Genomic DNA, 24,988 nt, shown 5'->3' on the forward strand with positions numbered 1-24,988 from the left:
GCTGCCCCGTCACCACCCCCCGCTGCTCGCCGACCCCGGCCCGGGCCCGGGGAAGACGCTCTAGCGCTTCTCCCGCCCCCGCCGCCGCCGCTCTCTATGGTGCGGGCTCCGCCAACAGACGGGAAACGCCGCAACGCTTCCGCTTTCCGGCTTCTAGCCGCAAACCCCGCCCCCTTTACGGCACCTGACCGGAAGTGGCGCTCTAGGCGCCGGCGGCGGGTTGCTAAGGAACCGGGTGGGCGGAAACAGACCGGGCGGCGCTTTAACCTTCCGCCTCCCGCCGCTGCGTCCCTCCCCCCGCGGGAACCGGGGCGCCGCGTTGTCCCTGCGCGGAGGGAAGCGGCGACACGGGCCGTCTCGGTGGTGTCGGTGACGGGCTTGTCTACCCCGCCCGCCTCGTTGGTCTTGGAGGTCTGAGGAGGGGCGGAACGAGCAGGCGCGGTGGGGGCGTGGCCTCCGCTGGAGGGGGCGTGGCCTCGCGGCTAGCTCAGTCGGTAGCGCGTGAGACCCTTAATCTCAGAGTCGCGGGTTCGAGCCCCACGTTGGGCGATCTTAAAGTTGGTTTTTTTTTCCCCCACTTTTTACCCTCATTATGTCTCTTTTCACCGCCCCGACGGGCTCTTCCCGCCGCGGAGCCCCCGACGAGACTCCAGCCCCCGGTGCCCGCCGCAGCGGAGGGGCTGCACGGCCGTAGGCCGGCGGGGCTAAGCACCCTTCACGGCGTTTCTGTAGTGTAGTGGTTATCACGTTCGCCTCACACGCGAAAGGTCCCCGGTTCGAAACCGGGCAGAAACAGTTAAATTTTTTTTTCTTCCCTTTTTTGGTTGTTTTTTCCTGCCCAGCCCGGCTGCGGGACCGAGGCGTGTGGAGGAGGGAAAAGGGCTTTGGGTGAAGGTGGGGGACGGAAAATTCCCCGCTTCGGGACCATTCCCCTACCCCCCGCCCCCTTCCCGGGGACCCCCCGGGGGTCCCGTTAACGGCCACGATCGCTGCGGGACCCCCGCGGCGCTCCCGGGGGCCGGTTGTGGCCGGAGGGGGGTTCACCTACAGCAGCCCGGCTAGCTCAGTCGGTAGAGCATGAGACTCTTAATCTCAGGGTCGTGGGTTCGAGCCCCACGTTGGGCGCTTCGATGTTTTTTTTTTTTTACCCCAGAAAATCCCATCGCGGCCCCCAAAACCGGCTCCTGAGCCCCAACGCGTCACGTTTTTGTTAAAAGCAAAGGGTTTTGTGGAGGAAGGATAATGAAAGATTTGGAACCGGTCGCTACGAGAATAACAGCCCTCCTGCCATCATTTTTCCTTTATTTAAACTACAGCCCTTCCTCCACCATTTTTCCTTGATTTCAGTTTCTATCACAGCCCTTCTTCCACCATTTTTCCTGTAAATAAAGTTTTCATCACAACCCTTCTTCCATCATTTTTCCTTTATTTCAGTTTTCACCACAGCCCTTCCACCCTTTTTCCTACATGTTTTCACCACAGCCCTTCTACCATCATTTTTCCTTTAAAGTTTTAACTACAGCCCTTCCATCATCGTTTTTCCCCTTATTTAAAGTTTTAATCGGAGCCCTTTTGCCATTATTTTTCCTTTATTTCAGTTTTTATCACAGCCCTTCTGCCATCATTCTTCCTTTATTTCAGTTTTCATCACAACCCTTCCACCCTTTTTCCTTTATTCCACTATTCATCACAGCCCTTTCCTCACCATTTTCCTTCATTTTCCTTTCCGTTTCCCCTCATTTTCCCTTTTTACAAGTTTTCCAAGCCCAATTCCCGTCACACGGGGAATCAGGGCCCCATCACAGCCCATTTCTTAATCCCTTTTTGAAGCAGAAACGCCTGCAGCGCAAATTCCCCTCGCTGCCACTTTTTTTTCCCTATTTTCATTTCCTTGGTTGTTTTTTTTCTTTTTTTTTTTTTTTTTTCCTTCATCTTCCTCTCTGATTTTCAGAGCTATTTTCTTTTTTAACTCGTAATTTAGAGAAGTCCTACGGCAGAAGAGCTCACATCGATGCGCAAAGCAAGAGCTGCAGCTACGCAGATGCTATAAAAATCTGCTATTCTGGAGAGACCCCAAAGAGCTTGAACTGAGGCCAAATTGTTACCACACCTGTGAGAAATGGAAAAGAATGTTTTATTTTATTTTAGCCTTCGTGGAGGGGGCTTGCTGAGATCTTATAGGTACCTCGTCTGTAGGTACTGGTCAGTACCAGGTAAAATAACCACAGGTACCACACTGGGGATCGAAATTATGGCCACAGCGGAGGAAAAAAAAAAAAAGGAGATCAGCATCATCTCAGCTGAATTAGACTTTGGAAATTGGCGGTGATAAGCCACGGGGTCAGAGAGGTGGCCTCAGTGGCCTCAGAAGTGGTGGAGGATGGCGGGGAAGCTGCTGGAAGAAAAGGTCAAGTTTGCTCATCTTGAAAAGGGGGAAGGAGGGAGAACGCGATGAATTTAGACCGGTCAGCGCGGCTTCGTTTCCTGCAATGTGCTGGAAAAAATAACTAAGCCGTTCATCACCCAAAAACCACCGATGTGGCTTTGCGGTACGGCGAGTTCCTTCCCCCGCGGGGAGGAGAAAAAACGGAGATTTTAAATCTGGATGAACCAGGATTTTGAAAGTCTCGTACAGCAAACGAGGGGACTGTGGACTGATAACGCCGAGCGTCGAAACCCGGCGTTTGCCAAGGGCTGGGCTGGGCGTAAGCCCGTCGTGAGCTTGGGGTTAGTTAATCTTTCCCCAAAGCTTTGGCTTTTGGATTGTTGGAGTCGCAGGGGGGAGGGTGGTGGGGGTTGGGATCCGCGCTCGCATCGGTGGGAGCGAGACAAACATCTCCCTGCTCTCAGAGAATCGGATCCCAGGCCCGAACGCGCAGGCAGGAATATTTTTGGCGTGGAAAAAGCCTTTCCGCAGGCGGAAAATTGCCTGTTGCTGGCGGAGAACACGTTGGTAAGGGCATCCCAACCAAAACCCTTTCAGGATGGGGCCTGACCTCGAGGCAGGGAACGACCGCGGTGACCCTCTGAGCACTCCGAGGACGAGGTCTGAAGCACTTCTCTCATTTTTTTTTTTTTTTTTTCGGCGCTGCGTGATTCATTTCCTCTGCCGAGTCACTTCTCGCAGCTGGGGAGCTGCAGGCGTCCCGCCCGGCCCGAGCCGCAGAGGTGGCCACGAAGAAAGCAAAGCTTGGATTACTCATTTGCAATTAAACCAGCGACTCCTTGGCTGGAGCACGTATGGAGGAAGGAAAGAGGTACATGACGACGCACGAATGTAGCGCAGGGCTGGAACCTGATTTGGCCGAGTTGCCCCAGCTGAAAATTAAAATATACCCCGAGCTGATTCAGCCTGGGCAGGGTTTGACCCGCAGATCCTTCAAGCAGGGTTTATTCCTGGTCCCGGCGGTTACGCGGGAGCGTCCTGCTCTCCTGCAGGCTGGGATCAGCCCTTGAACGAGCGGGGAGGATGCTGAGCTCTGCGGTACGGAGCATGCACTGAGCTTGGGTATTGCCAATCAACCCCACGGCTCTTCCAGCTGGGCTCAAAAACACCTGAAAAAAAAAAAAAAAGGAGGGGTATTGCTGATCAACCCCACAGCTCTTCCTCCAGCTGGGCTCAAAAACACCCGAAAAAAAAAAAAAGGGGGGGATATTGCCGATCAACCCCACAGCTCTTCCTCCAGCTGGGCTCAAAAACACCTGGAAAAAAAAAAAAAGGGAAGAAAAGTGGTTTTTTTTTTCCCTGTGAATTTGTGTTTTGGCTGCAAGGGGCAGGGAGAGAGTGGTGCCATCCATCAACTGTTCCGGCTGCCGAATGCTCCCCGCTGCCAACTCGTTATTTGGGACTCGGAGGTCACGGGGTCAGGACGAGGAACTTCTTCTCCCGCTTCTCTCTTTAGCAGCAAACTTCTGAAGACCTCGAAACGCCTTGTGGAGTGACTCAGGTTTCAGAGGGGTGTTGCAAAACTGCGTTTCGTGCAGAAAACAGCCTGAAATTCCCCTTTCTCCGCCCCTCCTTCCTTTTACATCCTTTGCGAGGCTGCCCTTTTCAAACAAGACCTCCCAGTTCAGATACCGAAGGCTGATTGAGAAGGAAACTCCCAGTTGCTGCCGAAAGATTAAAAAAAAAAAAAAAAAGGAATTCAATGAAGCGAAAGTAATCGTGTCATTCTTCTTCAGCCATGGCTGAGTGCGACCCGCTGGAGAGTCTGCAGAAAGAAGCATCTTGCTCCATCTGCCTCGATTATTTCACCGACCCGGTGTCCATCAACTGCGGACACAGCTTCTGCCGCGACTGCATCACGCGGTGCTCTGGAAAATCCGACCGGAGGTTCGCCTGCCCTCAATGCCGAGGAATTGCCCAGAAAAGAAAATTTAGACCAAACCGTGAGCTGAGGAACCTGGCGGAGATCGCCAAGAAGCTGAACTCGTGGGGAGGGTACGCGGCCGGGGCGGGCAGCCTCTGCCCGAAGCATCAGGAACCGCTCAAGCTCTTCTGCCAGGAGGACGGGACGGCCATCTGCGTGGTGTGCGACCGCTCCCACGCTCACCGCGCTCACACCGTCGCTCCCATCGAAGAAGCCGCCCAGGAGTGCAAAGTAAGAGAGCGCGGCGCCGTGCTTTGCTCTAAAGCTTCGGGGGGTTGGGTTGGGTTGGGGTGGTTTTTGGTCCATCCGAGGCTGAGGTCTGCTGGCCGGGGGCTTCTCCGCCTTCCCAAGGGTACGGGGAAGGATTTCCTGTAGGATTTGGGATGTAGCAGGTTGGGGTTTTTGGGGGGTTTTTTTGGTCTATCTGAGGGTGAGGTCTGCTGGCCAGGGCCTTCTCCACCTTCCCAAGGACACAGGGAGGGATCTCCTGTAGGATTTCCCAAGATTTGGGATGCAGTAGTTGGGGCTTTTTGGGGGGTTTTTTGGTCCATCCGAGGCTGAGTTCTGCCAGCCAGGGGCTTCTCCGCCTTCCCAAGGGTACGGGGAAGGATCTCCCGTAGGATCTCCCAAGATCTGGGATGTAGTAGGTTGGGCTGAGCTGGTAGATCTACCTGGGGTTGTTTTTGCCTTGGCTCCAGCCCTGCCTGGATGTGATGCAGCCACCCCGGTCTGCGGGCGCCCAGAGGCACGGTGAGGGGCACGGTCCGGCTCGAGGCGGGGGCACGCAGGGGCGAGCAGAGACTTCAGGGTGCTGGGTCAGACCCAGCCCATCAGCAAAAGCCACTCTTGGGGTCACCCCCAGGCAGCATCAATGATTAAAGCCTGATTTTCATGGCCGGAGTGGGGTTTCAATCTGAGCTTCTCAGGGTGACGGCATCAGCGTGGATCCTAAATAAAGCTGCTGCTTTATTTGCTATCACCCTCACCGGGGACTGCAAAGGAAGCTGAGGCCAGTAGCTCATAGAAAATATGCAAATTAGCAGAGCTGGATCCCACCTTCACTCACTTGTGCACGGCCCTTGCTGCTGATTTTTGTGCAAGAATTGGATTGGAAATCCCAGATGAGTCGTCCTTTCCGCTGTAAATCTCTGCCCGAAGGAATTTCTTTCTAGGCAACTATCTCAGGATAATGCTGGGAGGTATTTTAAATTCCCTTGAGGGTGGACGGGGTCAGGAGGAGGAGGAGGAGGAGGAGTCCGGGTGCTTGTGTGGAGGAAGCTTGGTGACATTTCATCCTGCCCACAGGGGAAGAAATGACTGGGAATGAGAGGTGAAAGGTGACATTAGTCACGCTGTGAGCATGAAACAAGATGGAGGGGGGAGAAGTAGTGAGGGGCAGGAGGGCGAAAATAAGCTGATAAAAAAAATAAGAGGGGGTCAGGCTGCAAACAACCATCGGCGTTTGCTACGGGAAGGTCTTTTAGGGGTAGGTGTTAAAAAATGGGCATTTTATCTCCTAAAAACAAACTTTGGGGACATTGTTCATATTCCTTGGTCTGCAGGAGGAGCTGAAGGTGACGAGTTTGGGCAGGAACGTTGATTCTGCAGACGATGGGAAGTTGCAGTGATGTAGGGGACCTGATGAAGGGTAAAAATAAAAAAAACGGACGTTGTGCTCACGAGGGAATAAAATGAGCCAACCCCGGCAGAACGGATTCCGGTGAATGCAGAAAATAAGTGTCCACAAATACACTGGGAGAAGGACCTGGCACAGAATAGGGTGTAAATGAGGCCGCAGTGTTAAATACCGCCTTTATTTGACTCTCCATTCACAAGAGGCTTCATAGAAAAGGGTGAAGAGGGGCCACGGAATAAGGAATATTTAAATCTTTCCAAGTTCTGGTGGTCTCATGCTCGAACACGTCAGGAATGAGCTGGAGCAACACCGAAGCCGTGCATCCCCCTCCCTACCGACATGCAGATTAATATTATGATTTTTTTTTCATGCGCAGGAGCAAATCCAGAGCAAACTGAAGAGCCTCAAAGATGAAAGAGAAAGGCTCCGAGGATTAAAACTGACTGGGGAGAAGAGAAGCCAGAAGTATCTGGTAGGTCCTCACCGCTGGTCTATGGGGCGGGGGGTCTCCCGCAGGTCTGAGCTGTTGGAGATGGGTCAACTGCACCAATCACGAGGTCCATGGGGGTTCTTGGGTCCAACTGGGACCCCAATGGGGCTTTTCCACCACTGCACAGCTGTCTGGGTCCCGGTGAGGGTGGTGGCTCCCGTAGCAGCTTGGGATGTCCAGATGCAGCCGCATCTCCCTTGGAGAAGGCACCGCGCCAGGTGCTTCCACCACCTCCCAAGCCTTGTTTTGGGCTACCAGAGGTTGGGGGATGGATTTGGCGCTCTAAGGAAGTGAGAGCTGGTGATTTCCTCAAAAGCAGAAGCAGCAAGCGCGGCAGATGTTTCACCACAGCTTTGTGAGAACGGGCGGGCTGCCGGGGCGGAGGTGAGCAGAGGCAGGCAAAAGCTTTGCTGCTAAATAAAGCAGAAATGGAAGGAAAACACCCTGAACGTGCTGCTGGTTGCCCTGGCCTGGATTCAGTCCCATCCCATCCAGCTACCGCCCTCAACGCCAACCCCAGGAGTTTTGGGGAATGGCATGTGCCAGGGACCATTTCCAACGGCCTCCACAGGATCCCACCACATCCGAACCCTCCTCCCACCCCGGTGTCCTCAAACACTATCCCGGCAGGATCTGTCCCATCAAACAGCGGCAGACGCCTGCGCGCGACGCCCGCGCGCGACGCCCGCTCTTCTCCAGGCGGTGGGAAAAACATGAAGCAACACCACCTGCGTGTTTGTGGAGCTGAAAAATAAAAACAACCCCTTAAATAGGCCGGGTGTGTTTTATGACGCCTCAGGGCATCACATAAAGCTCAAACGGGACCCAGAGCCACGTGCTATGGACTTAGACTGGCCTCAGGGCCAAAGACCGCTCCTAACTCCTCTTTTATTTAACCAGGTTCCGTAGGTCTCCGATTTCTTCTGTTCTCATCCCTCCCCATCTGTTCCTTGCAGCAGCAGACAAGAGCCGAGAGGTGGAAGATCATGTTGGTGTTTAAGCAGCTGCACCAGTTCCAGGATGAGCAGGAGCGTCTCCTCCTGATGTGGCTGGAGGACGTGGAGAAGGAGATAGTGCAGAGCCAGACAGAGAACGACAGGAAGGTCTCCGAGGAGATCTCCCACCTGGGCGACCTCATCCGGGAGATGGAAGGGATGAACCCGCAGCCGGAGAATAAATCCCTGCAGGTGAGAGCGAGGAGATGGGCAACGCTCTGAATGTGCCGTTGAGGTGGTGCTCTCCTCCCCCTCTCCCCCGTCTCTTCGCCTTGACATTTTGAGTAGTTTTAGATGCTCGTTTCAAGAAGCTGTAGCTGACACCAACGAGCTTGCGCTGTGTCGTATCCAACCCACGAAGAGGAGGACCCCAGAATTAGTATTTTGGAAGCGTCCACCAATCGTTTCCTTCCCAACCCCGGGCAAAGCAAGGGAGGTCGAGGCACATCTTGCATGACTCTGGCAAGAGCTAATAAATTAATCCTGGCTTAAGTCCAGGGTGAGGCCGCCCAACATAGGACCACACTTCCCCTTCCCACGAGACCATGCCAGACAGATGGTTGGAAGTGGATATGATATTCCACCAGCTGCGTTTGAGCATTTCTTCTAGCCAGGGACCAGATCAAAGGGACCAGCTGGGCCACTGGATGAGCACAAGAGGTCCCTGATCTTGCTCTGTGCTGGGCACAAGAAAATCTAAACTAGGCAAAGCGCGCTTGAGAACAGCTGAGGGAGATAAGAGATAGAAACGGGCCTGAAGATGGCTCAGAGTTTAATTCCCGTCTTCTCTCTCCTTTAGGATGCCAGGAGTGCCTTGACCAGGTACGTGGCTCTCCCTTTCCAGAGGGGATGGTTGTCCCCAGCACAATGTCACACAGTGGACACGAACGGGGGAGCAGGAGGGGTGATCGTCCCCACCAGAGTCCCCACCACCTCCTCCGTTCAGCTGGAGGAAGCCAATATCCACCACTGAGAAGGTCCAGAGCGAGTGTGTCCCCTCCACAGGGGCACTGGGACCACTGATGTGCCCAGCAAGGTCTCAACCTGATGCTTGGGGAGAAATAAGCTTTTCCGGCAGCTTTTCTAAGCGGGGTTTCTATGTAGCTCATTCAGCAAGGAAGGAACACAAAAATCTTCTCCTTCCAGGTGCGAAGCAAGGACTTTCCAGCAGCTGACAGAGAAGTTTCCCAGAGTGGAAAAGAGACTCAAGGATTTATCTCAGAAAAACATCGTTCTGAAGGAAGCCCTGAGGAAATTCAAAGGTACTAAAGAAGGGGAAAAATCGAAACCACGCTTCTGCAGCTGGAAAAGAGCAGAGACTAGCCAACGACCAGCGTAAAACCCCAGCTAAGGAATGCTAACGAGGCGTTACTCAATAACCCTCCTATCTGGGGCTGGAGCTGGAGCAGGGAGGGTAATTGTGTCCCCAGGCGTATTTGCAGACGCGTCTGAACGCCTGAGTAACGTGAAAGACTAGAGCAAGCCTCTCCCTTTCGCTAACACGAAGGAAATGAATCAAATTCTTGATTCCGGTCCTATTTAAACCAAACAGGCTGTAGGTAAATGTCCAGCCATCTGCAAGGGAGCCAGCGTGAAAAGTCAACATATTGCAAACTGACTGTGGAGTACACGGAGCTATTTTGAGCTATTTTGAGACCGTTCTCCATGCTCAGATAACTGTCCCCTTCCCTCCTCTGATCTCCAGTTGAGCGCAGTCAACTGTATTAAAGAAATATCCTTGTAAATCTGGTCACGTTGGGTTTGAAGGTCCATCTATCCATGAGCTGGACTCGTTCACCGGACGATTTTGTTTGTTTGGAGAGGGGAAAAGCGCAACTCCTCGTATTTCCCCGTTTCTAACACAATCCCTCTCCCTTGTAAAAAAAAAATTAACAGCTCTTCTCTCCTCCTCTCTCCTTCCAGAGAGTCTCCCAGTTGAACTGGATGTGCAATGGGGTAAGTCACAGCGGACTGGAGGTAGACTGGGGTGAAAAAGGGGGCCCAGGTGAGAAATACAGCAAAAGCGGGGAATTGACTTTCCTGGTGGGTTGGCCAGAAGAATTTTTATTCTCATTTGATCAGAATTAAAAATAGTACAAATCATTAGAGCCTTTAAATAGAACTCTGGGGTGTGTTTCATGGAGAAAGCCTTTACTGAGCAGCTTCTGTCGGGCCAAGATTTCACCCCTGGAAAAAAAACAGGGGGGTGTAGATGGAGAGAAATACCCATCACCTTCCCTCTGACGTGCTGTTTTTCTTCTCTCACGCTTTCCTTCCCAACAGCAAACGTGACTCTGGATCCAGACACAGCAAACCCCCACCTCGTCCTCTCCGAGGACCGGAGGAGCGTGAGGTGGGACGAAACACCCCAGAATTTGCCCAACAACCCCCAGAGATTTGATACCTACTGCTCCGTGTTGGGTTGCGAAGGCTTCACGGCGGGGAGGCACTACTGGGAAGTGCAACTGGGGAGCAGGGGATTTTGGGCTGTGGGGGTGGCCAGAGACTCGGCGTGGAGAAAGGGTTGGATTAACCTCGACCCTTCCCAGGGGATTTGGGCTGTTGGCATCTGTGGAGACCGGTTTCAAGCTTTCACCTCCTTCGAAACAGTTCAAGCTCTGAATGGGAGGCCAAGGACTATCCGGGTGTCTCTGGATTACGAGAAGGGACACGTGGCTTTCTTCGATGCCAATAACGAGACCTTGGCTTTTGCTTTCCCTCCGACTTCTTTCAATGGAGAGAAAATCCTGCCTTTCTTCTGGGTTTGGGAGTCCAGGATCCAGCTGGCTCCCTGAGACAGTGTGGGCAGCAAGATGGACATGACGTGCTCTGGACAAGCCTTTGGTTTGATCCAGGAAACCGCGCTGTATTCTGGGATTCGACGGACGGTAAAGAATAAAGTGAAGCAAATGAGTCCCGGTGTCCGCTTTGAATCTCGTTCTCGTGGGGTTTTTCAAGAGCAGCAGATGGAGAAGGGATCGTCTGAGCAGACCTCGGGGTTTTTTTAACATTTGGGTGCTCTCCAAGATTTTACTAGGGAGTATCACCCCGGGATGAGCGGGAAAATGAAGTCTATAATTTGTGCAACTGTCCCCAGGACACCGATTTCATGGCTTTTAGTCCTTCTACTCTTCTCCCAACCGTCCCAATTTTTCCTCCCCTTGACATTCAGCGACGATGTTCCCGCAGGGCTGAAGAAGCTGGCTCTGGTTCCTGCTGTAGTTGCTAGAAAGGGAAAGAGGATACCACTGAATTAAGTGTAATATCTGCTATTTTCCCACCGAGATCTCTTATGAGCCAAAACCATACATATTTTAAGGCTTTGTTGTTGAACCCCGTGGATTCCAGCTGCTTTTCTCAGAGTTGTGGGGTAGGAGAAATCAAAGGTTGGAGGAGTAAAGATGAACAGAAAGAGCTTGAGCAGTGCCTGAAGTTTACATACATTTGGGTCAGAAAGCTTAGAAAGCAGTCTTAGATAAATATTTATACCAAAATGACTGTAATTAAAGTGTTTTCCTATATTTCAAGGGCTGTTTTCTCCTTCTTGTTAGAGAGAAACTGGGAAAATGGTGCCGTGCCACCACCAGCCTGGCAAAACCTGGTGGCTTTGTTGCCCTCTCTTGACCCGTTTCTTGTAAAGCTCAACTTAACAAAACATGTTTTTTTGCTTCATCACAGCTGTGATGGGAGGGAATAGCAATGACTCCTCCTGCTCACGCACCTGAAAACCACCTGGACTGGGAACCAGTTGAAAGGCAACAGCGAACGAATGACGCTGGAGAGAAGGGACCACACTTTTTGGAAGTAAAGGCATTTAAAAAGCAGGAAAAGGGAGGAAAAGCATCAGTCCAGACTCTCAGCTGTGTCACTGCGGGTCGGAGAAACCTGCTGGGACCTTGTGAGGCCTCAGAGGCACCAGGGACACACGAGAATCTTTGATCCATAGCAGTCCCTGCAGGGTGTTGGTCTGATGTCCCACCTTACCCAAGGTGGGATGTCCTGGGGGTCAGGAGTAGCAGAAATTTCTTCTGGCAGCCAGGAAGGCCCTTCCCTGCGGTGAATCGTACATTTGAACCCTTCGGGTCACCCAAGAGATGTTAGAATCCTCCCAAAAAGCTCTGCAGACCCTGTTCTGAAGGGTGCTGAGGTCTTTCCCAAGCCCCAGCCAGGTCCTGTCACTCCTGGTATCTCAGAAGCATTTTCAGTCCGTGGTTGTCTCCCACCCCAGCGGCGCCACAACCTCTCTTAGGTGCTAGTAGGGTGTGAAAGTCCTGAGTCACCAAATCCAGAGGTCTCCCCCGATTCAAATAGATGGAAAAATCTTTGGAATTTTTGGCTTTGGAGATGGAAAAAATCCCAGCGCCTTCAGAAAAGCGTAAAAATAGGATGAGCGTCTCCACCTCTTTCTCCTCAGCTGCCCAACTGCTCCTCCCCAGCACCGGCAGAGCCATCATAAGTGAACATATCGCTCGAAGTTCTGCAAGAAAGGGGCTGGGTCACGGTTTAACCAATGGCTTAGCATCAGGAAGAGACATCTCTCTCCTTCCTGATCCTCTGAAAGCAAAACGAGCTTGGCCGCTCTCATGGCAGCCAGGATGTCTGTGAAGAACCTCCAGGATGAAGCCTCCTGCTCCATCTGCCTGGAACTTTTCCAGGACCCCGATTCACTCCACTCCACAGCTTTTGCCGGGCGTGCATCACTCAGACCTGGGAAGGACGAACCACCAACTTCTCCTGCCCCCAGTGCAGGGAGACCGTGTCCCAACAGAACCTCCGCCCCAACTGGGAGTTGGCCAGCATCGCTGAAATAGCCAAGAGCTTGAAGCTGCAACCAGTTAAAGAGGTGGAAGGAGGGGAGAACTTCTGCGAGGAGCACTGGGAAACCCTGAAGCTCTTCTGCGAAGATGAGAAAAGGTTTATCTGAGTTTCAGGAGATTTTTTTTCCCCAATCACTTCTCCAGCCTATCCTGGTCTTGCCCAAGAGCAGCCCGGCCCTCCAGCCTCTTATCTGCTTTCTCACATCTGGCTCAGAAAGGCCACGGAACCGAAACCAGCAGGAGGCTGGCGGGAGGCGAGGAGGAAGCGTCGTGTGTCCTCGCCACCTTCTCGCTCCTCTCGAGCCTTCTGGGCCGCTGTTCCGTGGCCTTAAGGCTGGGGGTTGATTTCCCCCTGTTTGCTACGAGAAAACGGCCGAGGTGGAAGAAGGAACGTCCTCCTCTTCCTCCCGCCAAGCGGAGCTTGTTTGCTTCTATCCCAGAGGTAGGTTGGGAAGAGCCATGGCTGCGCGGAGCCCGGCGGAAAGTTTGCACAGCGAAGCTTCTTGCTCCATCTGCCTGGGCTATTTCCAAGAGCCCGTGTCCATCCACTGTGGCCACAATTTCTGCCGGGCGTGCATCACCCGCTGCTGGGAAGGGCTGGAGGCCCCTTTCTCCTGCCCGCAGTGCAGGCAGACGGCTTTGCAGAAGAGTTTCCGTCCCAGCAGAGAGCTCGCAAATATTGCCGAAATCGCCCGGCAGCTGAGCCGGCGAGGAGGAAGAGGAGGAGGAGGAGGAAGAGGAGGAGACGAGAATTTGTGCAGGCAGCACCAGGAGGCTCTGAAGCTCTTCTGCAAGGAGGACCAGCAGCCCATCTGCGTGGTGTGCGACCGCTCCCAGGCTCACCGCTCCCACGCCGTGGTCCCCGTCGAAGAAGCCGCCCAGGAATATAAGGTGAAGCCCGGGCGTGCGCGGGCACCTCCCGGCCTCGTGGGAAATCCCTGCCCAGGGGTCAAACGCAGCCGTTCGGGTGCTTCCGCTTATCCCAATCCCTTGGTGCAGCTGCAAAGGGGGGTTTTTGAGTGTCACTTCCCCACACGCCTCCTGGTTGCATTTTATTGCACGGACATTTATTTTTTTGCAGTGTTCCTATCGGGGTTTTTTTATTCATCAGGCTGGGATAAGTGAAAAAAATACCTTGCTGGCCTCTTTCCTCCTTGGACTCTGCTATTGACTCGACTGTCCTGAAATACAGACAGTGATAAATGTTCAAAACACGTAAAAATACCCAAGAATTCATTTATTTTTTTAACGTGCTTACATCAGTCATTGAGGGCAATTTTGCATATTTGCTCCCCTATTCTTTAGTTTCAAATACAGAGAAATAACTTCTCCCTGTCTCTTCCCCTTCTCTGCTCCTTTTCCGCTTTCCTGCTGATCCAAACCCATTCTCGTCCTCTTTCTCACCAAAAAGGCGAGCGCTTGGGCAGAGCTGCGCAAACACAGTGCGGCGTCACGTGGCGTTAACGGGGGGAACTCCTTGCTGCAAGATGTTGCCGATGCTGAAGGTTTTATAAGAAATAACTTATATAAATAAATAAACGCGCCGAGGGTTGTTAAATACAGAGTTATTTACCCCAGAGCCACCAATTTCTGGCGGCTGTGAGAGTTTTTGAGGGAAATCGCACTATCTGGCTCTCACACGCTTCCCGGGGCATGGGCTGTTGATTACTGCGGGTGGTTTTGCTCTTCTGCAGAATTTTTTTCCCCGGGTTTGCAGTGAGGTTGGTGTTCACAGGTTGCTTTTTTTTTTTTTTTTTTGCACAGATCTTCAGAACATTGGAGGTTGCTTGTGGACCTTCCTCCTCTCCCAGCTTTGCTCCTTGCAGATGAGCCAGTGTTTAGGCAAAGCTTCTCCCGTCTAACACGAGGGCAGAAGTGGTGAAAAGGGATTTTTTTTTTTTTCAGCTCCCCCAAGAACATTTTCTTCTTTTCCCTCAGGAAGAAATCCAAGCCCGCCTACAGGCTTTAAAAGAGGAGAGAGAAAAATACCTGGAAAGCAGAAAAACTGGACTAAGGAAGAGCTTGTACCTGGTAGGTGCCCTGCAGCAGGAGTAGGGGGGGAGCGTGGGTCTCTCCCCCCACCCCAGCATTGCTGGTGTATTTTGAGGCCAGATCTTGCGTATTTGGGTTGCAGAGCGTTGTGCTGTTTGCTCTGGGCACCGGCCAAACCCTGTGTTTATCTGCTGGGGTTTCGCAGCAGCCGGAGCCTGTGTCGGGGAGATAACACCACAGCTCCTCCCTCTGCCAGGGAGCTGGGGGGGGGGAGGCAGCCCCCAGCTTGCTATAGAGAGATGGGCTGGAAGGGTTTTTTCCCCCTAAACTCTATAAATCTCCCTCTTACAGAGCCCAGTTGTGGCTGTATCTTTTGGTTTCCTTCCAGGCTAAGCCTCCTGAACAGGCCCTGCTACTACCCAAATCCGTGACAGTTGGCTGTTAAATTCACCCTTATATTGTCCGAATATCACCGAGGGCATCGTGTTCCAAGACCACTCTGGTGGCCTTGAGGCACTAATTGGGCACGGTGGGATTTTTCTGTAGCCCCCCCCTCATCTCCTGCCCATCTTGCAGAGCTTCACCGGAGGCTGCCGTGATTCCTTCTGCAAAGGTCTGGGGTTGTCGCACCCCTCAGAGATGTGGCACTAATAGGAACGAGAATGATGTAAAAATATTCCATGAGGGAATTTTTTGCCGGTGTTTCAGGCGCTAGAGTCGTAGAGAGGTCACTCCATGCCTTCTGCTGCGCGGGGAGGTCTCCAGCCCCTCTTTCATCCCCTTTGCCCTCATCTCTGACCCTGGCAGGGCAAAACCAAAAATGAAGGGAAGAAGATAGTGTGTGAATTCGAGCAATTGCACCAATTTTTGAAGGACCAAGAGCGCCTCCTCCTGACCCAGCTGGCAGACCTGGACCGGGCCATCACCAGGGTCCAGGAAGAAGCAGTGGCGAAGGTCTCGGAGGAGATGTCCCACCTCGACACCCTGATCTGGGAGATGGAGGGGAAATTCCAGCAGCCGGCGAGTGAATTCCTGCAGGTGAGAGCCCAAAACATCAGGGCTGGTGGGGAAAGGAGGGGTAGAGCAAAACCTGAGACTTGGGAGCCCGAATTCAGACCCACAGGAACTCCCTGGCATCCTCTAGCGTTGCTGCAGGTGGGACCATCGCATGGGTAGGGTCCTTCTTTGCTACTGCATCGCCATAAAAATATAGAACTTGTGTTAGAAGACACAAAACTTGTCGTTCCTCTTCCCCAACTGTCTCTTCTCTCTCTTCCCACCTCTAGGACATCAGAAGACTCTTGGACAGGTAACGTGGCTCCTTCTCACTTTCCCCACGCTCTGATGCTTGGAGAGGTCTGGATGCCACCTGGGTGAATCCTGAGGTCGGGGTTTCAAACCAGGTGGACGCAGTCGGTAGCTCGGCCTCCCACGATGGTGTTTTGTGTTCAGAAACATCCGTCCAGTGACTGCCCTGGGGGGAACCAACTGCAAAGAAACAGGGCAGGGGAAAGGGTGATTTTATTCACTCCTGGATAAGTAGCCTCAGCCCATCCCGTAGCTTCTCCTGGATTATTTAATGACAACAAAACGCTCAATTGAATATATCACACATGGTTTTTTTACCCTCTTTTGCTCTCTTTGCAGTTGTGAGATGATGAAGTTCAACCCTCCGGTGGAGATTTCCTCCGATCTGGAAAGAAGACTTGAGGATTTTGTTCAGAAAAACGTCGTCGTGAGAGGCACGCTGAGGAAATGCCAAGGTACCGAGGAGGGTTAGGAGAGGGCACGTTGCCTCGTGTGCCTGATAGCTGGGAGGGACTGAGTTCTTGTGTGCTGGCTGCTAATGCAAAACCCACTTAATAACCATTGTAAATAAACGCAGATGAAACTTTTAGCCAGAGAAGGACACTGAGAGTTTTTCCTGGGGCAAAAATAGTTGGGAAGTGGAGAGGAGGGAAAAACAAGCTCAGCAAAGGAATCTCCTCTCCCACATCCCACGAGAAAAACAAATTCAGAGCTGCTGGTGCGGTTGTTCCCATCACTTTCAAGCTGGTGGGAAAATTAAAGTGGGTATAAAGCCAGGGAGGAGATGCTACAAGGGGGTGTGTGGGAGGATGGACGACACAAATCCGTTGCGATCTCTTGGAGGAGTTGATGTTGGCCAGGAGGTTCATCTCCGCCAGGTTTGGGAGAGTTGTGTAGCTACCCCAGCATCTCCGCTTGCACCAGAGCAAATCAGCCCAGAGCCTTTTCACCCAGCCAAGCCCTCACACTCCCAATATTTCCCCTCCCAAGCCCTCCGTTAGCTGTTTCACCCCCCCCAGCCTGTGTGTTAAAGCTGCAGCCAGTTTGCCCGGCACCTAAACCTGATACCGTGAAATCTCTCTCCTCTTTAGACAGCCTGATGTTTAAATTGCAAGAGCCAAGTAAGTCGATGGTAGTGGGTGGGAGAAAATGGGGGTTTGGCTTGTGGAAGAGATTCCCATGGCAAAAACAGGGCGATCCCCCCAGGGAGAGGAAAGGAAGGGTGATGGCATCTTGATGTTGGTGCTCCTGGTGTACCCAGGGGCTGAGCTATGGTCCTAACAAAGCCAAATGCCCCTCTGGGACCTGAACAAAGGGAATACCTGAGAAAAACATTTGCGCTTCCCCTTCCCTCCCCATGAATTTCCCACCACCCCCTCCCCCATGTCTCTGTTCCATGCTTTGTCCTCTCCCCCTTCTCCTTCCACCCAGGGACATCCAGACCTGCCCATGCCCCCCCCCCCCCCGAAACATCCAGAGCAGGGAGAAGCAGGAGAATGGGGCTTGTCCCAGATGCTGGGAGGAAAAGAAACATCTCCAGCCTCTCCTGGGGCCAAGCCCTACCTCCAAGACTCGGGTTCTCCCTTGTCCTGCAGCCAATGTGACCCTGGACCCAGCCACGGCTCACCCCAACCTTCACCTCTCCGAGGACCAAAAACAAGCCAGGGGCCAGCTGAGGCAGCGGGACCTCCCGGACAACCCGGAGAGATTTGACTTTGAACCCTGCGTGCTGGGCTGCGAGGGCTTCACCTCAGGGAGACATTTTTGGGAGGTGGAGGTGGGGCAGGGGGGTGTCTGGGCTCTGGGGGTGGCCCGAGCATCAGTCAAGAGGAAGGGACCTATGAGCCTCACCCCCAAGGAGGGGGTCTGGGCGCTGGAGGCTTATCACTCCCTCATATCCCCCCGCGCCAACCTGCGCCTGAACCCTCTTCCCAGGAGGATACGGGTCTCCTTGGACTATGAAGGGGGGCGGGTGGCATTTTTCAGCGCAGATGACGACGCCCCCATCTTGGTTTATACCAGAGCCTCGTTCAACGGGGAGAGGGTCTTCCCCTGGTTCAAGATGGGGATGGGGGCTCGTTTGCAAGAAATCACCCAAACCCCACCTTCGGAGGATCAGTCCACGAGCGGGCAGCTGATGTCCCCTCTGGACTGGGTAGGGTTCAGGTTTCCGCTCCGGATCTGTCCTTGAGCTGTTTGTCCATCAGACCCCAGAGGAAGGGACATCTCCTGTGTGATGTCAGCCGTGGTTCTCGCCGAGAGAACGTGCTGCTCCTCTCCCTTTTCCCTGGGGAGCTTTGGGACGGCACCTCTACGGCACGGGAGGGGCAACGGGGACAGCGGCGAGGAGGAAGGATCGGCCGGTAGAAGGTGATGGAGTCAGCAGGAAGGGAACATCGAGGGGTTGATGAAGGATGGAGAGCGCTCAGGCCTTTCAGACGTGTGGTCTTTGGAAATTTATTTTGCCTTTAACAGACCGAATCTCCTGCCGAAGCGTTTTCTTGCTGACACCAATTGCAAGGCAGATCCAGAGCCTGTTCTGCCAAGGGACGTGGCCTTTCACTACGAACTGGCTTCGTTTGGGGAGCTGGTCTCTATCTCTGCATTTCTGATATTTATTTTAAATAAAAGAACATTTTGTTTTGCACTCTCCTGTCTTGCTACGGATGTGTTATCCCGCATTTCTTAGCCGTTGGGTCAGCAAGGTTGAGAAAAGCTGCACAGGATGGGGACACGTTGTTTCCCTTCCCACTTTCTTGTGGTGGCCCTTCAGTCCCTTCTGCAGTGAAGGAAAACAAACCCACCCAGAATACAATTTTTCACACCGTTATACACATCCAGCTTCCTGGATAACTCCCAAGAAAATCCTGTTTCTCCCTGTTGGCTGTTCAGGAGAGACAAAATGGGATAAATTGTACCGAGGCTGCTGTGGCTGTGCCCGTTAGATATTCCTCAAGAATAAAAGCAGGTGGAGTGGATTGGTGAAATCCAAGTTCTGGCATTTTTGCCTGTCTCACCTACATCGATTCCCTCAAAACCTGACGATTTTCTTCCGAGGAAACCCAAAAGAGGAAGAGGCAACACTGAAATAAATACACGTTATTGATTATAGAACCAAGAAGAGGAACCAGAAGCGAGAGTGGGAGGGAGCGGGTGACGTTAGGCTCAGAATAAGAGACGAGCTATGAGTGGGCGCCCCGTGATGAAGCCCCATCTCACCATCCCCAGGGCTCCCACTGCGGGCGGACTCACGGCCAGTGGTTTTGTGCTCTTTGTTGTGCCCCGGCATCTCCCCTCCAGCCTGGTGCGTCGCTGTCGGTGGGGGATGCCGCGGCAGGATGGACATCTCCTTTCTGCACAGCCAACCTGAAAGCGCCGCAGGAGCTCAGGCGTGAGGATTTATTTAAAAAGGGCAAGCTGGGCTACTGGGCTACTCTTTTTTGAGCAAAGAGTCTTGAGTATGTTTTTGCTCTTTCTCCCATCTCATCCCCTTTGTCATGTCTCTGCCAGGGAGGAGAATGATCCTGTGTGTTGGGTCTGTGTCCAGACATGGATCCAAAGCCAGCTGGGAAAGGCAGAATAAAAATAAAGAATAAAAAGAATAAAGAATAAAGAATAAAGAATAAAGGAGTAAAAAGTGTAAAGAGTAAAGAATAAAGAATGAAGAGTAAAGAGTAAAGAATAAAGAATAAAAATAGACAAGGTGTCAAGGGCAGGAAGGAGCAAAGAAGAAAACCTGGGTGAATCAGGGGAAAAGCTCTCGAGCTGTTCTACAAGGAGAGTTTGTGGGTGGCTGGAGGTCCCTGAACCTCTCTGGTCCCACCACGCTCCTCTCAGAGGAACCCGCCGAGAAACGCGAGGCACAAACACCGCGTCCCCGTAAAACCCTGGGCTTTCCTTGGAGGTAGAGATCGGTGTTTTTCTGACTCCTTCAGGGCCACAGGGTCCCTCCAGGTCTCTGATCTCCATCCAGCTCTCTCCCAGGGTGTCACTTCGCTCTAGAAATATGTGAGGCGGACGTCTCCAGCCCAGCTGGTTTTCCAGGCTCTGTAGACATTTTTAGGGTGTGACTCACTTGCCCAACCGTAGGCACCTAATTCTGAGATGAAAGGAGCTGTGCCCCAGGCTCTGCCGAGGAGCAAAGCCACCCAGCTCCGACCCAGGAGTCTCATTTAGATGCCAACATTCACTCGGTTGCATCCACCTCCCAACCTGCCCACCCCAGGCCACTCTTCCCTGGGAAGTGGTTCCAGGGCGTTTGCTTCCAGTTCTGCTGCTCCCAGAGCAAACGACTCCCCCCACCTGCCCCCGGCAGCTTTTCCTCCTGGGAATAGTTTGCTGGAAATGAGGTTTGCATCTCCAAATCTGGCCGAGTGATTGTGGCTGGGAGAATGATCTCACTTGGTAGCCCTTCAGCTGGGTCACAGTGACCCTGTTTCTAAAACTTTCTGTTGATGCCATGCGAAAAAAAAAAATATATATATTTAGCCGTGGAGCTTAACAAAGGAGCAGTGGGTTCTAAATTGCTTAGAAACATTTCCCTGTGAGCTCAGAGCCGGGAGAGCGCTTCTTGGAGGGCACGTACGGATGGGTGACTACAGGGGGGTCCCATGGACCTCAACTTGTGGCCCGTTATGCAAATTAAGTCACAGCCCCTCTTCCAGCACCTACAAGGTTCTGGCTGCACATTTCCCTCCTTATTTTCTTAATGTTTTCCCCATCCATGGTCCCACCAAGCCTGAAGAGCTCCTGACCCTTCTGGTCAACCCCAACATTTTTTGCCTCCAGCCCTTTCCTGGGAGGGCTGATGGTTTTGCCTCGTGCCCAGCCCTAAAAAGCGAAGGACAAAAGCAGCAGGGAGGTGACAGCCCTCGACAACTCCCCAGAATCAAAAGCTGGAAGATTGACAAGGGAGAAACACGACGCTCCCAGCACATCAGGCCAAGGGTGTCGCCGCCAGGAGACATGGCGCGAGCAGCTGACTCGCCGGCTCAAGGCATCGGTGGCTTTACCCAGGGCTGGGAAGGAACTGGAAGAGAAAGATCCAGCCCCATCAAAGGCATAAAAACAACAGGTTTTTTTAGTTTGCTTCGAAAGAAATTCAGGCGGATATTAAATTTTCTGAAGGAAGACAGAGAAGGTGTCTGCGAGGAAGGACAGCTACCCTGGAGTGCAGAAAACTGGAGGATCTGGTAGGTAGCAACCTCCCTGACCTCTCAAGTCCCTGGGCAGTAATACACCAACTTTAGGGTCATTTCTTTAGATCCTTTTCAGTCGTTTTGCACCATTCCCATGTTGGTAAGTGCAGGAATATCATGGCTTTCTGCCCAACGTCATTCAAGCGTTTGTGGCTTTTATCAGCGTCTTTCCTCCCAAACCTGTGTTGCTTTTTGTTTGTTTTTTTTTTTTTTGCATCAGGTTTGATTTTTTTTTTTTGTTCCCCACACAGATTTCTCCAGGAATTCAAGAAAAATTAATAGGGATTTGGGTTCATGGGTGATCTCCTCCTGCGGGAAATGCCTTTCCATGAATTCCTCATGGTATTTCCCATCCCACTGCTCCTTTGTTTGCATCTTAAAAGGGGAGGGTAGAAGCTGAGCCCTGACAGGCTGTGCTCAGATTTTAGGCACGCTGCAGGTCCCAGGAGGACACGAGCTCTTCTTGCTTTCACAGCTGGAAGACCTGAAAAATGAGATTGAGAAGAGGCAGGCAAAAAATACCACCAAACTCTTGGAGGAGATTTCCCAGCTGGACACCCCCACGCAAGGGCAAGAAGAGAAGAATCAGCAATCGGTGAGTGAATTCATCCAGTTTACAGCTTTTCAAGGGAAAATTGTAGGGAGGGTCCTTCCCACCAGGTAGCTCCTGGCTTGATTAGTTGGGCTTTCCAAGTTCCAGTTTGCTCTGTAGATCTGAAAACACCAAGGGGATCAGGGGACCGAGTTGCAGCCTGGAAAGATGGAAAAAAAGGGAATTAAATGACTGTTTGTGGGAAGGAATGGCGAGGGCTGGTGGTTCCCTATGGGTTGAGGAGCCTTCACCAGCCTTCACCCCATCTTTACAGTACCCAAAAGAGGAGAGCAGGGCAGCCCAGAGCATCACGTAGGTCCACGGGCAGAGCTGAAGGCAAACTGGGAATGCAGCCATCACCAGGGTCCGTGGCCGTGTTCCTCCAAGGCTTAAATACCCCAGGACTGAGCTTAAACAGAGCCCCTGGGCCATGGGCAGGGTCTCAGGTGGAGCTGGACAGGACCATTAATGTTAATTAGTGCTGCTGGGGGGCTCTGGAAAACCGCGGTGGGCTAATAGGATCACGGAGCAGAGCCAGTGTCTCGGAGGCGTCCAGTGCAAGGATGAGAGGCAACAGGTTGCGGCAAGATGGATTTTTTTTTTCTAGATTTGGGGAAAAAATGTTTTTCTTGTGAGCGGGGTGGCTGCCTGGTCCAGGGTCCCTCTAGATGGGGGCATCTCCATCTTTCCGCATATTTAGACCTTGCCTGGACTCAAGCACTGAGCGGAGGGTTGGAGCAGAGATCCAAGAGGTCCATCCCCCACTAACCAGTTCAGCATCGCTGTGATTTAAGGAGAAAAGCTCCCGCTGAGCTGCCTTTCCTCTTCCTCTCTTCTCTCCCTAGGATGTGAAAAGCACCGTCAGCAGGTACGTGGCCTCTCTGAAAGGCTGTTTCACAAGTTTTTCAACGGAGGAGAAAACTGGATACACCTCTGCTTCAGGGAAAATGCAAGAGTCTGGAGGGGTATTTTTGGGGGCCACCTGCTTGTCCCTGCTCCTCCTAAGGGATTCCTCTCTTGACCGCTTCTGGGGATGTGCTGAAAAAAGGAGCTTCAGCCTCAAAAAATGACCTCCAGATGGCAAAGCCTGGCTTTAATTTCACCGCGAAGTCTTGGCTCTTTTCTCTAGCCCACTCGTCCCAAGCAGGACCTTCCTCATGGTCTACATAAAAAATAAAATTTATGAAAAGATTAACCCAAGAGGGAAATTTGGCCTTTACTTTCCTTGAGGTTTGGGTTGCCAAGGGGGTGATATTAAAATAAACCCAACATTTTAGCAACACCATCATGTCATTTCTGGTGACATCAGATTTCCTGAAATGGTGACAATCATTCTGAAAAATGTGAGTTGTTTTTTTGTTGGGTTTTTTTTGTTGTTGTTGTTGTTCTGCAGGTGTGGGAAAGTGACTTTCCAGCTGCCAGTGGATATTTCTCCAGAGTCGGAAGAGAGAGTCTGTCACTTCTCGTGGAGGAACAGTGCTCTGAAGGAAACGCTGAAGAAGCTACAAGGTACTGAGAAGGGCTTGAGGAGGAGAAAAAAGTAGACTGGTCAAATTTTGGGGAGAGCTGGAAGAGCTGGGCTGCCCTTAGCGCACTCTGGATATACTTTGGGAACAGAAATACTGCAGAGAGAAACCCTGAGATGGAGGAGAGGAAGAGAAAAGGGTTTTTCCTGGCCAGAAAAAAATGTCAATTTGATACCCGCTTAATGCTTCGTTGATCATTCTCTTAATTATACATGTTTTGCCCTAATTCCTGAAGGATGCTCACCGAGGAAGGATGGGCTGCTCCTTGGCTGGGCTCCCCCTCCAGCTTAGCTGTTCCCAAACTTGGCTCCTGCTGAGCGTGAGAACGCAAGAGCGGCCGGACCTGTTAGAGGAAAGTGCCCCTCGCCCAAAATGGCCAAAAATAGACGCTGAAGGAAAAATACAAAAATTAGGGCAACCCAACAAGTTTTCTCAGCCCTGCAGCTGGAGCCTCCGCGTAACGCTGGAGGAAACCCCCCCCCCAGGGCAGAGCCTTTGCCTTGAAACCTCAATATTTCCATGAAACAAATATGGAAACGGATTGACTTAATTCATCGCTCTGTCTTCAGGTTTTAGCTCTTTTTTTTTTTTTTTTTTTTTTAAACGACATGCTCAGCCAAACCAGTCTGGTCTTCTCCTGCGGTTTTTGTAGGAGACAACCTGCTCGAGACTTCGCTGGTTTACATCCCACGGATCGCTTCCCTTCATTTTTTTTTTCTCCCATCATCATTTATTTTTTGGCCCAACGTAGCCTAAAGTCTGCAGGGATTTCTGCATGAGCCTGTTGCCTTTCCTTTATGTTTTTTTAAGGATAAAAACAGCTTTTCTGCTTCATGTACAGCACCCTTCCCCATCTTGGGAACGCTTCCATCTTGGGGATCCTTCCATCTTGGGGATGTTTTTGCTCCTCAGGTGCCAGCCTGGGTCCTGCTGGCCCCTTCCAAGCCCCGCCCCACATCCCCAGGTCATCCCTACTTCTGACACCCCTGTCCCCCACCCTACAGCCATTGTGACCCTGGACCCCGACACGGCTCATCCCGACCTCATCCTCTCCGAGGACCGTAAGAGCGTGAGACGCGGGGAAGGACAACGGGACCTGCCCGATAACCCGGAGCGATTTGACTACTGGCCATTCGTGTTGGGCTGCCAGGGTTTTGTGGCCGGCCGGCATTGCTGGGAGGTGGAGGTGGGCGATGGGGGGGATTGGGCTGTGGGGGTGGCCCGGGAGTCCATCCGTCGGAAGGGGCATCTCAGCCTCTGCCCCCAAGGGGGGATCTGGGGGGTGGAGAAGTGGGGGGGACAAGTCCGAGCACTCACCACCCGCAAGGTGACCCTCCTACCCCTCCGCTGGGTGCCCCGGCGGGTCAGCGTCCACCTGGACTACACCGGAGGGACGGTGGCGTTTTTTGATGCCGATGAAGGGGGGCTCATGTTTATTTTTTCACGTGCCTCATTCACAGGGGAGAGGGTCCACCCGTGGCTCTGGGTGGTGGGGGCCAGGTCCCAGCTCAGGTTGTGTCCCTGAAACATGGAAAGCAGCATCCCCCCCCCCCCCCCCCCCCCAACATTTTAGAGCCTCAGGGGACAAACCCACACCCCCCCTAGACTACAGGGACCAGAAGAAAAGGAGACTTTAGCTTTCGTGGTTTTTTTCTTCCTCATGAAACTGGGTGATTGGTGCACAGGGAAAAGACATAAACCTGACAAAATGAGACAAACGGTGGAAAAAGCTCTGGAGGGGCGATCCCGGGGCATAGAAATGGGAAATAGCGATAAAAGGTAAAAAAATTCAAAGCGGCAGCAGTAGAAAGGCAAATTTTACCAAGGTTTCTCTGATGTCCCCATCTAAGCTGGTCACCTCCAAACCAAGGGGTCCAAACTTTACTTTTTTTTGTCCTTCCTAACCTCCCACTTGGTGCAATTGCTCTAAACCAGACGCTTTCTCCCTAACGAAGCACCCTGCGGCAGGCAGTTCAGAGGCCGACGTCTGCTCTGTGAGTTTCTGTTGCGGGGTGAGGTTAAGCCCAAGGCTGCAAGGTGGGGTCCCACCCTTGTGGCACCTTT

At 52.4% G+C, this 24,988-nt stretch overlaps 3 protein-coding genes and 2 non-coding genes across 12 annotated transcripts; all 5 read left to right on the top strand.

Annotated features, from left to right (window-relative positions):
• The first annotated feature begins 722 nt into the window (after positions 1–722).
• TRNAV-CAC (transfer RNA valine (anticodon CAC)) lies at positions 723–795 on the top strand. Its single transcript has one exon. It is a non-coding gene; the product is annotated as a tRNA-Val (tRNA).
• A 257-nt stretch (positions 796–1,052) lies between these two features.
• Positions 1,053–1,125, top strand: TRNAK-CUU (transfer RNA lysine (anticodon CUU)). Its single transcript has one exon. It is a non-coding gene; the product is annotated as a tRNA-Lys (tRNA).
• Positions 1,126–1,468: 343 nt separating this feature from the next.
• On the top strand, positions 1,469–11,453 carry LOC141936926 (E3 ubiquitin-protein ligase TRIM7-like). Of its 4 annotated transcripts, none has more exons than XR_012626842.1 (8): positions 1,469–4,601; positions 6,383–6,478; positions 7,453–7,683; positions 8,291–8,313; positions 8,638–8,753; positions 9,415–9,447; positions 9,775–10,379; positions 11,170–11,453. XR_012626842.1 is itself a non-coding variant. In XM_074854316.1 (8 exons), exons 2-8 carry the CDS (start codon positions 4,185–4,187, stop codon positions 10,284–10,286), a joined length of 1,428 nt encoding a protein of 475 aa, XP_074710417.1. In that variant the 5' UTR covers positions 1,470–3,257; positions 3,903–4,184; the 3' UTR covers positions 10,287–10,404. The 4 variants fall into 4 exon arrangements, 3 of the variants coding, with proteins under 3 accessions (XP_074710417.1, XP_074710416.1, XP_074710415.1); XM_074854316.1 differs by lacking the exon at positions 11,170–11,453 and having other exon boundaries at positions 1,470–3,257; positions 3,903–4,601; positions 9,775–10,404; XM_074854315.1 differs by lacking the exon at positions 11,170–11,453 and having other exon boundaries at positions 1,470–2,953; positions 3,128–4,601; positions 9,775–10,404.
• Positions 11,454–12,451: 998 nt separating this feature from the next.
• On the top strand, positions 12,452–18,255 carry LOC141936919 (E3 ubiquitin-protein ligase TRIM39-like). 5 transcript variants are annotated; one of them, XM_074854300.1, is made up of 7 exons: positions 12,452–13,199; positions 14,214–14,339; positions 15,174–15,338; positions 15,587–15,609; positions 15,948–16,063; positions 16,700–16,729; positions 17,204–18,255. In XM_074854300.1, exons 1-7 carry the CDS (start codon positions 12,768–12,770, stop codon positions 17,797–17,799), a joined length of 1,488 nt encoding a protein of 495 aa, XP_074710401.1. In that variant the 5' UTR covers positions 12,452–12,767; the 3' UTR covers positions 17,800–18,255. The 5 variants fall into 5 exon arrangements, with proteins under 5 accessions (XP_074710401.1, XP_074710398.1, XP_074710402.1 ...); XM_074854297.1 differs by having other exon boundaries at positions 12,454–13,199; positions 15,108–15,338; XM_074854301.1 differs by having other exon boundaries at positions 12,454–13,199; positions 14,247–14,339.
• On the top strand, positions 17,845–24,988 carry LOC141936879 (E3 ubiquitin-protein ligase TRIM39-like). The gene is made up of 7 exons (XM_074854221.1): positions 17,845–17,978; positions 18,084–18,198; positions 20,693–20,800; positions 21,282–21,401; positions 22,244–22,266; positions 22,792–22,907; positions 23,929–24,988. The coding sequence occupies exons 1-7, from the start codon at positions 17,845–17,847 to the stop codon at positions 24,447–24,449; spliced, it is 1,137 nt and encodes a 378-aa protein (XP_074710322.1). The 3' UTR covers positions 24,450–24,988.

The sequence above is a fragment of the Strix uralensis genome, chromosome 35 (genome assembly GCF_047716275.1).
Source record: "Strix uralensis isolate ZFMK-TIS-50842 chromosome 35, bStrUra1, whole genome shotgun sequence".
Classification (NCBI taxonomy): domain Eukaryota; kingdom Metazoa; phylum Chordata; class Aves; order Strigiformes; family Strigidae; genus Strix; species Strix uralensis.

Excerpts from the sequence above, each read along its gene's own strand:
- LOC141936926 (XM_074854314.1), top strand. The coding sequence starts at position 4,185 with ATGGCTGAGTGCGACCCGCTGGAGAGTCTGCAGAAAGAAGCATCTTGC. Across the intron at positions 4,602-6,382 it reads AAGCCGCCCAGGAGTGCAAA|GAGCAAATCCAGAGCAAACT; the intron begins GTAAGAGAGCGC and ends TTTCATGCGCAG. Across the intron at positions 6,479-7,452 it reads AGAGAAGCCAGAAGTATCTG|CAGCAGACAAGAGCCGAGAG; the intron begins GTAGGTCCTCAC and ends TGTTCCTTGCAG.
- LOC141936919 (XM_074854297.1), top strand. The coding sequence starts at position 12,768 with ATGGCTGCGCGGAGCCCGGCGGAAAGTTTGCACAGCGAAGCTTCTTGC. Across the intron at positions 14,340-15,107 it reads TAAGGAAGAGCTTGTACCTG|GGCAAAACCAAAAATGAAGG; the intron begins GTAGGTGCCCTG and ends TGACCCTGGCAG. Across the intron at positions 16,064-16,699 it reads CACGCTGAGGAAATGCCAAG|ACAGCCTGATGTTTAAATTG; the intron begins GTACCGAGGAGG and ends TCTCCTCTTTAG.
- LOC141936879 (XM_074854221.1), top strand. The coding sequence starts at position 17,845 with ATGTCAGCCGTGGTTCTCGCCGAGAGAACGTGCTGCTCCTCTCCCTTT. Across the intron at positions 20,801-21,281 it reads GCAGAAAACTGGAGGATCTG|CTGGAAGACCTGAAAAATGA; the intron begins GTAGGTAGCAAC and ends TTGCTTTCACAG. Across the intron at positions 22,908-23,928 it reads AACGCTGAAGAAGCTACAAG|CCATTGTGACCCTGGACCCC; the intron begins GTACTGAGAAGG and ends CCCACCCTACAG.